Source organism: Choloepus didactylus, chromosome 17, assembly GCF_015220235.1.
Source record: "Choloepus didactylus isolate mChoDid1 chromosome 17, mChoDid1.pri, whole genome shotgun sequence".
NCBI classification, from domain to species: Eukaryota; Metazoa; Chordata; class Mammalia; order Pilosa; family Megalonychidae; genus Choloepus; species Choloepus didactylus.
This window is the reverse complement of record NC_051323.1, coordinates 19,455,959-19,469,291: the sequence shown is the minus strand read 5'-3', so window position 1 is coordinate 19,469,291 and position 13,333 is coordinate 19,455,959. Positions and strand designations below refer to the sequence as shown.

General features: G+C 34.6%; 1 protein-coding gene across 4 annotated transcripts in view; it reads right to left on the bottom strand.

Moving 5' to 3' along the window:
- EXOC6B (exocyst complex component 6B) overlaps positions 1-13,333 on the bottom strand; it is a 702,542-nt gene that overhangs the window by 388,833 nt on the left and 300,376 nt on the right. For 3 of the 4 annotated variants that reach the window (XR_005212435.1, XM_037807499.1, XM_037807500.1), the window contains exon 7: positions 7,486-7,662. The exons of the other annotated variant lie outside the window; for it this stretch is intronic. Coding sequence is in view for 2 of the 3 variants with exons in the window: in XM_037807499.1 (XP_037663427.1) it covers positions 7,486-7,662 (177 nt within the window). In the remaining variant the exon portion in view is untranslated. The remainder of the gene's footprint in view (positions 1-7,485; positions 7,663-13,333) is intronic. 4 annotated transcript variants of the gene reach the window in all.

Genomic DNA, 13,333 nt, shown 5'->3' with positions numbered 1-13,333 from the left:
GAGGCAACCAGGAGGACCCAAATTGAGGGTATATTAAAAGAGACTAAACAGACATGAACATTAAACGTAATGTGTGATACTTGTCTAGAAGTGGCTTCAGGAAAAAATTGAAAGAAAAATATCAGATATAAAGGACATTACTGGGACAACTGGGGAAATTTATGTGGGCTGTATATTAGGTGGTTATACTGTGTCAATGTTAAATTTCCTGAGCATGATAATTGTATTGTGGTTATGAAGGAGAATGCACTTATTCTCAGGAAACACAGGTTGCAGTATTTAAAGTTGAAACATAATGATGTATGCCACTTTCTTTCAAATGGCTAAGCTTTGAAAATATATATACATGCATGCATACATATATATATTTAAATAAATGTGTGTGTGTGTGTAGATATATAGAGAAACAGACAGAGAGACAGAGAGAGAGAGAGAGAGAGAGAGAGAGCACACACAAGTGTGCTAAAGTGCCAAATAGTAATAAATGGAGTATTTAGGTGAAGGGTATTAAGGATGTTCATTGTACCATTCTTGCACAAATCTTTTCTGAAGATTTAAAATTCTCCAAAAGAAAAAGAAGGTGTTACAGAAGAGGTGAGATTGAGCTGGTCCTTCAGGGAAAAGTAGAATTCAATATTTTAGACAAGGAGGGGGAAAAGTAGTGCATTTCCTAATTGGGCTTATTTACCAAAGGGTTGAATAAGCAATGACAAACAAGTAGAAATTCTAAAATACCCAAAAAAGCAAGTAGAAGTTTAGAATTAAGGCAAATAATTTCAAAATAACATAACCTTTATACAATGACTGCAATGAAAAAAATTTAATAGGCCTTAAATCAATGTGAATCATAATATATCTTTGCCAATAGATAGAACTAAAAGATCAAGAAGTGGGAATAAGAAAGCCAAAACAGAATGTCTAAATCATTCTATAATGTTTCGTTCAACTTTCTAAATTGTCCTTATTGGCATCTGATTATATTTATGGGCACCTACTTCCCATTTGACTGTGTATGCCCTTAATAGACCAGCTTTCATTAATGCAAATAAAAAACTCAAAGCCTACAGGTATTGGGACAGAGTAGGCCAGCATTTTAAACTGTATACCCTTAACAGAAACACTTCATATGTTAAATATCTAGGACCATTATTCATTTTTACAAAGGACTAGGTTCTTTTTTTTCCCCCAAACATGTGGGTGGTCCCATGAGTCTGTCATTCACTTTGCCACTTTCTGACTGAGACCCAGCATAAATAGTAGTATATTACCCCCAAAATAAGCTCAAATGTGATAATAAATGGCTTTGCCAGTGTGCAGACCCAACAAGAATTGTGGCTTATGGAAAAACCATTTCCCTGGTGGCAACTTTGCTAATCAGGTCCAGTCTATTACCAAATGTTTGAAAACAGGCTAAGCTGGAAATGCAGAGTTTCATATGAATTCAATAGACTTAAAAATCGGCAAGTAATTTAAAAAATTTTAAACACAGCGCAGGCCAGCAACCAGTTTACTAGCTGTTTCTGGCCCATAGTCTGTCAGTCTGCAATCTCTGATTTCACGTTAGTTATCATTTATTTCAGTTTAACTTACTGAGAAATGACCCTTATTTTCTGTTTCCTTCCTGGAAAGTTTTGCAATAAGCAATTTGAAATTTGAGTCAAATCTCATAATAACCAAAATTTTTTACAAATAATTTCACATAAATTATTTTCACTATTTTATAGGTGAGAAAATAGATGCTTAAAGTTAAGTTACAAGAATTGCCCCAACAGCACAAAACTGATACAACTTGTAGCTTCTAAATACAAGTCCTTAGTTCTTTCTAACCACCCTGTTACCTCAAAATGAGTACAGTACCACAATCATTAAAATGTTCCAGAAGGCTTTATATTACATGGCATTTGTATTTCACTGTAGCAATTCCATTTTTGTTAATTACATATTTCAAAAGCGGCATCAAAATCTTGAGAGCTAAACCTAAGATGGATCATTTGGTCAACAAACATCTATTTAATCCATACTTTATAACCCAGTCATATGAATGACATGGAGACCATTGCTCTCTAACAGCTTGTAACAAATTAGGAGATATACAAACTAGAATATGAGATGTGGTGTAAGTGTGGTACAAATGAAATGCACAAAGCTTGCAGAATCTCTGAAGTAATCTATAAACGAAGAAATCGTTAAGTCCTGTTTTTTCAAACTATCTTATTCAATACTACTTTCTTTCAGCAGATTTGTTTATCTTAGATTGTGTTTATCAGTCTATGCAAATATACATTAGTAAAAACTACATCAACTTATATTTCACCTTTATTCCCCTAAAAAGCATGCACCCTTAATACCTTAATAGTAACTATTACATATGGATAGCACTGTGTGGAGCATCATATACGTTATTTCATTCAGTCCTCATAACAACCCTACCCTCAGTAGGTATTTTTGTTCTCTTTCTCACAAATAATATATCACCTTGGGGGGGTTCTTCATATTTAATATTCAAATATCTCAAAAATGATGTTCCTAATGAATCTAGGACTACAGATAAATTCTTGATTTAAAATATTCACTATTTCCACAAAAGTTTTTAAAAATCTTATCTAAACAATTAAAGAGCTTTAACATCTGCATATATTACAGGACAACATATAAAAATCCAAACCAAATTCCCCAAATCATACATATCTCCACTGAAAATTAATAGTCAATCAAACATGGTCAAATAGCAGCAGTTTTATACAGTTCAATTCTAAATATGACTAGTAAAAAAAAAAAAAACCTTAATTGTGCCCCTTTTATTAGTTTAGCCAAAAATAAAATAAAATAAAATAAAATAATAAAATAAAATAAAAGTGAAGAGAATTTTACTAGAAAATACTTTTCTTTGCAACACTTCTCAGAAACTATTAAGAGACTGACCCCATCAGGTGGTTCAATATGTGCTTTAATTTTTCATCCACGATGACAATTCACCTACTGTGACTTCATCTTTAGTGCTCCAAGCCACTAAGCTTTTCCCATTTCTGGCAAAAACTTCATTTCAGTTTAATAATATGTTAATTATCTGCCTAGTATGTGTAAAGCTATGTTCTAGGCATTTGGAGTTTCCTGCCCATCTCCTTTTACGGTCTCCTATTAAGTATCATCAAGCTAAAGATGAAGTAAACAGACTATAAATGTCATTCAACTCAAAGAATATATTAAATATACTCCCTAATAAAAGCACAGGAAAGGGTAAAAAGTTCTTACATGAGAGAATTAAAAAATACCTAAACTTAAGTGTGCTAAACGAGAATCACAAAATTTCATGAAAGATAATACTGGTAATCTACTACAAACAGTAGATTTTAGAAAGCAAAATATAACTTCTCTTTTAGTAGTGTATTTATTGCAGAAAGAATTTTGTCATATTAGTGGAAAATCAATAGGATACCCATGCATTCACAGGTCTGTTTCCTTTATACACCAAAAATGATTCTTTGAGATCCTCTGCAGCCTTGCAACTTGGAATTGTGCTCCAAGAAACAGCAGCACTACCCTCCCCTGGGAGACTGTTAAAAATGCACTCTCAGACTCACCTCCAACCTGTGGAATGAGAATCTGCATTTTAATATGACTCCCAGGTGATTCCTATGCACATTGAATTTCAAAAAGGACTGTTCTGCAATCAAAAACTACTGCTCTATAACATGGGTTCTTAACTTGGGTTCTAGGGGCAATATGAATTTCATGAATCCTCTGAAATTGCACACATGATTTCTGTGCATGAATGAATACATGTATTCATTATGAAAATGTTCATTTTACTGGGAAAAGATTCCATATGTTCTTATCAAACTCTCAAAGGAATATATGACCCCTAACAGGTTACAAACCACTGCCCTACAGGATTCTATGCCACAGTTACCAGGCTCACAGATTAAAAATCACAATACTCCAAAAACTATTTATGCTGCTCTCAATGAGGTCTGTTGAAGAATGACAAGAATGAAGGTCAGAACGTCACAGTGGGTCACGAAAGACCTTATCTGAAGAATTTATTCACACCATGCAAGAATTATGCCAAGAAACCAGTTTGGAGACATCTAAATAAATAATTCTCTACATGAGCTTTGAGATTAAGAATGTGCACTTGAAGAAGATTCCAACGGAGAAGTAAATAAATATAAGGTAGAATTCTTTTTTAAAGTTAGGATGCCATTTGATGACAGTAAAGTGTTGAATTCTTGTAATAGCTCAATCAGCAAATCTCTAATATGTATTCTGTTTGATTTGGGACATGGGACCATTTTAAAAGTTAACTTCTAATTACATTCCAATTACATATTTTACTAGTCCAACTTTCTTCATCTTCTCTAGGCCTCAGAAAACAAAAGGAAGAAGAAACATGGCACAAAAATTAAAAAGAGACTTGTCCTTCAGATCTTCAGTGAGTTAGTGATTAAAAAATGGCTCCTTCCCTCAGGAAGCTAAGTGTGGAGTTACCTTTGACCTGGCAATCCCACTATTCAGGATACACCCAGAAGATCTGAACACAGGGACACAAACGAGTATTTGCACACTAATGTTCATAGCAGCATTATTCTCAATTGCCAAAAGATGGAAACAACCCAAGTGTCTATCAACAGATGAATGGATAAACAAAATGTGGTATATGCATACAATGGAATATTATTCAGCAGTAAGAAGGAATGCAGTCCTGAAGTACACGACAACATGGATGAAACTTGAGGACATTATGTTAAGTGAAATAAACACAAAAAGGCCAAACACTGTGTGATTAACTATTATCTATATATGTAAACTCACAGACATAATACATAGAATAAAGGTTACCAGGATATGGAATGAGGCAAAAGAATTGGGAGCAATTGCTTAATATGTGCAGAGTGTTTAACTAGGTTGAACTTAAATGTTTGAAAATGGACAGAGGTGACAGTGGCATATTATTGTGAGAATAATTAACAGTGCTGAATGGTGAGTGTGGTGGAAAGGGGAAGTTTAGAGTCATGTATGTCACCAGACAGAAAGTTGGTTAAAACATGGGATTGTATAACACAGTGAAACTTGTAGTAGACAATGTCTGTGATTAACTGTACAAATATAAAAAATTTCTTTCATGTACTAGAACAAATGTACAACATTATTACAAGAAATTAACTATAGAGGGCTATATGGGGAAATGTACCTATTGCAAACTATGGACTATAGTTAACAGTAATATTTTAATACTCTTTCATCAACAGTCACAAATGTACTATACCAATACTATGGGTCAATAATAGGGGAGGATAAGGGGCATGGGAGGATTTGGGTTTTCTTTTTTATTTTTATCCCTTTTCTGGAGTGATGAAAATGTTCTAAAATTGATCATGGGGTTGTATTCACGACTATGTGATGATACTGTGAGCCAGTGACTATACTTTGGATGGTTTGTATAGTATGTGAATATATCTCAATAAAACTGCATTTTTAAAAAAAAAGGCTCCTCTCCAGAAGGTTCTTGCTGATATATGAGAACTGTGTACACATTTCATTCTTTCACCTTATTATCTAACCATCTCTTTTGGGTGTATATTATACTGGGACATAGACTATGTCCTTAAGCCACAGTCCCTGACAGAATTTCATTTCTTTTATGGGCATCCAGAACACAAGTAAAAGGACCTGAATGGTCTTTCTTGAGACTTATGCTTTATTGTGCTACAATACCTTGTCATCAGTAATGGGCCTAATACCCAGAAGTCTGGTCTCCAGTGTGGATACATATCCTACTATACCAGTCATTCCTGGCATGAAAAGAGAATAATAGAAAAGTTCTCTCTGCCCAATTCTATCTCATAATTATCAGGCAAACGCCTGGGTTTTTTTTTTTACCCAACAGTAGTCCATGACATAACACTCAAAAAGACTTTTCTTAGCTCTGTTAAGAGCTTTTAAGAGTTCTTGTTTTCCAGGTACAGTAGAGATTAGGATGAAACTTCAATGAATAAATAACTCAATATGTCTCATTTACATAATATACATATCCTGGTAAACTATATATTTTAACCAAAACAATTATTCACTTAAATTGTAGAAATGCGTCCCCTCAATAATGAAAAACATATAAAAGAATGCAGTACTTTACACATTTGATAGCCCCCCAACCTTCAATCAAACTTAAATGCTTTAGACACTTAACTAATTTTGTTATTTGTTTTTCATCCCAACCAGTTTAAACAGTGCCAATTCAATTTCTGAAGTAAAAAGGGAATAACAATAAAAGACAGGCATGCTGACAGCAGTGTGATACATAGCAGAAGTCAGCAAGGAAGAGTAATGAAAATAGAACAGGGACTAACATTTATTTACCACCTTTTAAGGAGCAGGCATCTTGTACAACCCTAAGGAATGGATCCTACTGTCTTTATAGATGAAGACATGACGATTCCAACAGATTAAATAATTTACCTAAGATTACAAAGTGAGACAGTGACAAGTTTTCCAGTGGAGACATTTTGAGGGAGGCAGAGAACAAGCAGGGAAGGAAGAGTATAAGAGGGTTCAAGGATGGGGAAGAGAGTTAATCCACTTTTAACTGGAGAAATGAAACAATGAAAAGGAGAAAAGCACTTAAAGGCAAAACAGGTTACTGAGTACAGTAGTAAACGGTTCCTCATACGTATCAGTGAAAAAAAAAGATATAATTATTCCTGATAATTGTTAAAAATAAAATAAATAGGCAGAGCCAGGATTTGAAATGGATTGTCTGACTCCAAAGCTCACAGCTCCTAACCACTGTGCTCACAAATAACTGATACCATTTATACAAATAAATATTTAGAAAATAAATCTTAACAGGAAATCTAAAATATCCTAGCAGTTTTTTTTAAACATATTAATGTACTTCCAATAAACAAGAATATGAAAATATGTAGTTAAGCCACTTAATATTATTTTCTGTCTGACAATGACAAAGAACTAATCTAGGAGGTTATGGATATTTTATAAAATTCTCAGATTCCCCATAATCACTCATATATTTATTTCCTCCAGAAATGTATTCTAAAATTTCTGGAACCTTTGTATATTTTCAATCTGCACCATTTCTCAAGGTAAAGAAATCTACTGTTTACTCCATGCTATTTGAAGTAACATCTCTTACTTGTCTCTAATAACATTTTTCCTATTTTGTGGAGGCTACCTAGGTCTTCTGTCTCTAGGTTAGGTAAATTCTAATCTTCCCTTAATATAGTATCTACTCAGTATAGATTTTAAAAACCCTGAATCTTTTCAAAAATCAAATAGTCCTTTTAAAATCTAAAGAATCAGAATCTAAAATATCTTACCATATCTTTAGTTTCCTTAAATTGGGATCCATTTGTATTCAAAATGACATTTAATACCCAGAAGATCACAAGGCTGTATTATATGGATAAGTTCTTTATTATGTCTCAAATACATGATATTTTAATCTTCCCCAGCACAAATGTTAGTTACCTCTTCATCATCTTCCTCATCTTCAACATCCAGAATTCCTGAATCCTGTTCCGACTTGGGACTAGTGCTTTCTACCTCTGTCTCAAAAATTGTGTATGCATCTTTCTTAGATTTTCTCTTGCTACCTATTCTGGGTTGTTGCGAGATGATGTTATCCAGGTTTCTTTGTTGTTGGGCCTAGGACAGAGATATACACACATACATGAGAAAGAGAGAGAGAGATGGGGGGGAGTAAGGGAGGGGGAAAAAGAGAGAGAGAGAGAGAGAGGGAGAGGGAGGAGAGAAGAAACAAAACTTAATTACACATGCAAAGAACTTTAATTTTGAACAAACTGGTGCCTTATAGAAAACACTACAACAAAATACCTTAATACTTAAAGTTTTAGTCCCAGAAATAAAAACAAACATAAATAATATATACATTTTTAACCCTGAATTTATCCCATTGAAACTCATTTTCCATGTTTCCATAGGAAAAAGATAATCAGTCAATATCATAAGATTTATCAAATATATCTACTAAACCATCACAAAATGAAATTCAACTATTTTCAACTAAGAAGCCAGGAGATGAGTGCAAATGACTGAATATTATTTCTCTCTTATGAATTGGAATTGTTTTTGATATAGTTAAGCTTGGAGGCCCTTAAAAGCATGTTATGTGAATATAAGAGAACAATAAAATATAATCAGGAGGACAGATTATCCTAATAGAATGATTTGAATTAATTAATCCAACAAGAGATCTATGACTTTAATCTGTGCAAAACACGGTTTTAAAGGGTTTCTTCTCCTGAACTTTTATAGAAAAGTGTAATCCTTTCATCTTAACAAAATAGATAGAAATAAAGGTGTGGTTTCAATAGATGCAAAGAGGTGGGAAATGTGATAATCCAGAGTCAGCAACAAAAGCATTAAACCACACAAGATTAAAGCTAGAAGGACTTTGGACACCAGTAAGGAAACTGAGGCTCAAAGGATTTTTTCAAGGTTACAAGGCTAGTAGTCAGGGGTAAATCAGAGGCTCAACATACAATCTCCTAAATTTCAGATCAGTGATCTTTCTGCTATATCAACACTCTCTCAAAGAGCCACAATACATTTCTAAAAAAGGATTCTATGATCAAACAAATGGAAAACAATGGATATCTTGTAGCCTTCTTACAGACATACAATGCACATTAACAAAATAAAACCTGGGAGAAGTCCTATTTTAAGGAAACTTGTTCAATTTGGTTTAACTCAGCATCTTCTAAAAGTATTTCACAATGGAACTTTCTTTTCTTTTTTTCCCCCTTTTCCATAACAGTATCATCCCACCACAAAGCTTAAGAAATGTGGCCTCTCAGAACATACATTCTTTAATCAATGTATGATACTTTTTCATCAGCCACAAGTAGAAATTAGTTCAGGAGAAAATCAGTCTCCAAATCTGATTGAGATTAAGGAATGCAAGATAAATATTAAGCATAAGATGTTAGTCCAGGCACTGGTCAAATGAAACAATTTAATAAGACAGAGAAAAACTTGAACTATGTGAGCTAGTTTCTGCCAAGAAAATGAAAAGAATCTACATTCCAGAGATCTGAATCAATGGACAAACTTGTTTCTCTGCATATTACCCATTGATATTTTGGTTTGACTTACAAGAAATACATAATGGCTTCAGTAAAAAACTGAGATCGGGAAGGAACCCAAAGCATTAAATTTAACTTTGTAAAAAAGACACACATAGCATCCAAGCATTTGAGACCCCAAATTAGATAGAACATTCTTTCTATTCCTCTCAAAAGTAAGCGTTCTTCCCTGTTTCTAATGGAAACCACACCAAAAGGAATCAGGGATTCTGAGGAGGCACAAAGGAAGAGAGAATTTCCTAAAGCATTCACATTAAAACAAAAAAACAAACCCTCAGCTTGAAAGAGATCACTTGCTCCCTTAATGAACGCTATCCTAACTTTCAATATAGCAAAGCCAAAAGCTTTTTAAATAGATCTTATTTTATTGAATTCCAAGATAATTATTTTTCTTTCACAATCAATAAAATACTACAAACGTATCAAAAGCAACTAAGAACAGCCACACTTAAAGTGCTGTCATTTAAACTGAAAGGTACGCTATGGGAGCAATTTCAGATTTTCTATGATGTGTTCTTTTTAGGTGGTGTCTTTTGGGGAAGGAGCACAAAGTAGTTTGGGGCTAAATCAGCAAATTGAGATAGTGGACCTATGCTAGAAATCAAAGGGCTTCAAGTTGTATTCCAGAGCTGTCAGAACCCGGGGGCTGAGTCAGAATTATCAAGGCTTCCCTAGTCTGTGAAGGAACAGTAAGGACAAGTCGACCAAGCAGGAACTGGACAACTTGGAAACACCAAATTCAGGTAGAACAATGAAATAAATACTCAGATATTACCATTATGGATACAAATAAAATTACCAGCTAATCAAAATGTGTGTTATGGGATTGGCAAGAAGTGGGTAAAAGTAAATGCAAATATAAATGTATATAAATATACATGATATGTAAAAATTAAAATATGAGATTTAAGACTACGAAAAAATCCAATAAAAGCCCTTCAGAGCTCTTTTATAACATGCAAGCTGTCTCACCAGGACCTACTTATTCTGTCCTTCTAAATCATCTCTTACAATCATGTGCCAAAGAAGCAGCTGACTGCTGCAGCCTGGGTTGGAGTGGGGATATTGGGGGTATGAATCATATAAGTAACAGTTAGACTTTGGGAAGAATTTAGGTGTTTTTGTTTTCTGAGTCTTTAATTCTCTTTGTGTATAATTTTTATACATTTAGCCACCTCTTCCTCAAAATTGCCTCATTTCTATTCTTCTCTGGTCTAATATGCAGAAATTAAGCTAGATTTATTCCTCAACCTTTCTCCCCCTACCACTCTCCCAAGATCTAGCAGCACATCTCCAGTTTCTTATAGGACAGTACTGTGTGCTAATCATTGCCTTGTCCAATATACCAAAAACAGAAATCATCACCTTCCCACTACAATCTCTCGGAATTATAGCCAGGCCCTTCTTAAGCCAAATGTTTGACATGTCAATTAAACTTGAGGGAAATTGGAAAAAAATTTAAACAAGTGCAAGTCCAAACTCCAAAAATTGTTACTTAGACCCAAACATCAGAGAAGCTAAACTTAATTTTTCAATGTACTTATCCAGTACTCTCCAACATGAATCTTCAAAGTGCATCAGACTCAACTTCATAATATACTAGGTGTATTTCCATTTCTGTATCTCTGCTTACCCCATTTCTCTACCTGATGGTCTCTCTCTGCCTGAAATTAACCTTTCCTCCAAAACCCAATAAAATTCTTATTCCTTCATAAAAACCTTTTTTCAATGCCCTAACTCATGGTGCTTTCTCCCTGTAATTCTACTTTCAGTCAAACACGTAGTGAATGCCTACTCGGTACCAGGCATTGTGTTGCATACTGGGTATTCAAAGATGTAGTCCCTGACTCTTAAACTTCACATCAGAAGAATTATGGGAAACACATAGCCATATAAACTGTAATTCAGTGCACTGGGCATAATAACAGATATCTGTTAAACATATGACTCAGGTGCTCTCCTACCTATGGAGTGGGGAGTATGGTAAGCATAAACATCATCTAATCTTGGGTATTAACCTAAAAATGTTGCTGTTAACACTTTTATAAACTGCTAAAGAGTGTGTACTGAGGCATCCTATATTTGCCATTAAGATAACTTTCATTGTGAAATACAACTTCCAATAGTACCCTTAGCAATGAGCTCCAAAAAGGTGAAAATAATGTGAATCAAAAACTAAAGGTGCTGGTGTCTTTATCAATCCAATAATGACCTCTAGTGGGCTTGAAGAGTACATGCACGTGACCTTTAAAATCAGAAACTAGTTGAAATGAGAAGTGTTCTGGGCTTATAGATGAGAGGCCTGATGCAATTATAAGGGTTTCAATAACAGGGTGCTATGACCTAACCAGATAGGTAGGTAGGTAGGTAGGTAGGTACGTCAGTCAGTCAGTAGGTAGGTAGGTAGGTTGGTAGGTAGGTCAACTATCAATCTAGCTGCTTTGGAATGAAATAAGTCTTCAAACATAAACTCTGTGATTTACTAATTCTATATTCTTGGGCAAGTTATTTTACATCTCTGTGAAATATCATCTGTAAAACAAGGTTAAGCAAATCTACCTCAGAACTGCCACGAGGATTAAATGAGATAAATATATGTGGTATGAATTAAAACAAACAAAAACACTAAAAATTGTAAGCTCCATAAAAAATATCTTCCCTGTGAAGATGAGATTGGAATCTTGCTTCTCCATCTACCATGGAAACATCTGAAACCCAGTAATATTTAGAGACATCTAATATTGCTACAAATATTGCCATTCAGTTTTGCATTTATACTACATTTCAAGTATTAGATACTGGTGCTGAACACCTCTTCGTGCTCCACTTCAAATTCACTCAGCTTCCACTCTTATTCCAGCTGGAGAATCAGCAACAAGTTTTGGACAGGCTTGGAAGCTTCACACAGTGTAACCCTCATACCAGCTCAGGCATAGACAAAACACCTCTAGCTTCCTTCTTTGGGGGGTTTCTGACACCACAGTGGAACCAGAAGGGAACTACTCAGCACATATGGTGCACAACCCAGAAGTGAGGCAACCCTTGACCAAGTAGCTGACTAGATAAATATTTTCCTCCTTGCTCCTCCCATGGTCAGTTCCATTTGGCCTCTCAGAAAGTCCCATGGATTAAGGAACCAGACTGCCTGAGCACTGTACCTTTGCACCGACTCTCCCACCTTCTCTTTTCACTCCTCCTAATCCTGACTTCTGTTCCATAAGACCATATGCTTGAATAAACCACTCACATATCAACCTCTCAGGTTCCCTCAGGGGAACTAAGGCTACAAAACCAAAGAGCGAGATGGGATTATGTCCCAGTTTTGTTTCTGAAGCCCAAAGGATAACCCTGAAAATAAATGGCAAGATCAAGATATGGTTGAAGACTCCAAAGAGGGAACCTCTTTGCCTCTCAAAAAAAGTACAAAAGAGTTGCAGTTTAAAATGGTTTCTTCACACTTCTCAGCACCAGCTCTGGCAACTGGCTTTCTTTGGCAACTAGCTCCAATATTAGATTCAAACAAACAAGCAAAACAAAATGAAACAAGAAAAGTAGTAGAAAAATGAAGGAAAAAGAACTTTTCAAGATCATCTCAAAAAGTTATTTGCAGATTAGTGTCCCTAGAGGTGTGTGTATGTTGTGTATGTGTATAAATGTTTTGTGGGGTATTTTAAAGGAGGGATAAAAAAAATAAAAAAAAACAAACCTCAAAATACAAAGTTTTTCATAGTCCTTCATCAGGCCCCAAAGGACTTCCATCAGGAGAAAGACAAGTCTACCACTATGATACTCTTGGGTCTTTTTTTTTTTTTGAGGAAGGTGGTCACTTTAATCACCTTTAAAATTACAACAAAGATAGTTAGCCACGTGACAGCCTCTAGTTCATATTTAAATCCAGGAAAACAGTCTTTACACTAACAGATTTCATTGCAACACGATGGACCAGATGTAGGACATTATAATGTGCATGAAGAAAGTAAAAATTTTATAGAACTCTCTCACAAATTAGGGTAATTCCCAGATGTTTTTTCAAATTACTTTTTTCCTTTGTCAACATACACACACACAAACACGTTAATTGCAGTTAACTGGAAAAATAAATGAGAAAATAAACATAAAGAAAAAAATAAAAATCAATCAATCAAAATCTCACCAATCAGAAACAATTAGTTATTTAGGTCCAGGCTATTTTCAATGCATATATATAAAGA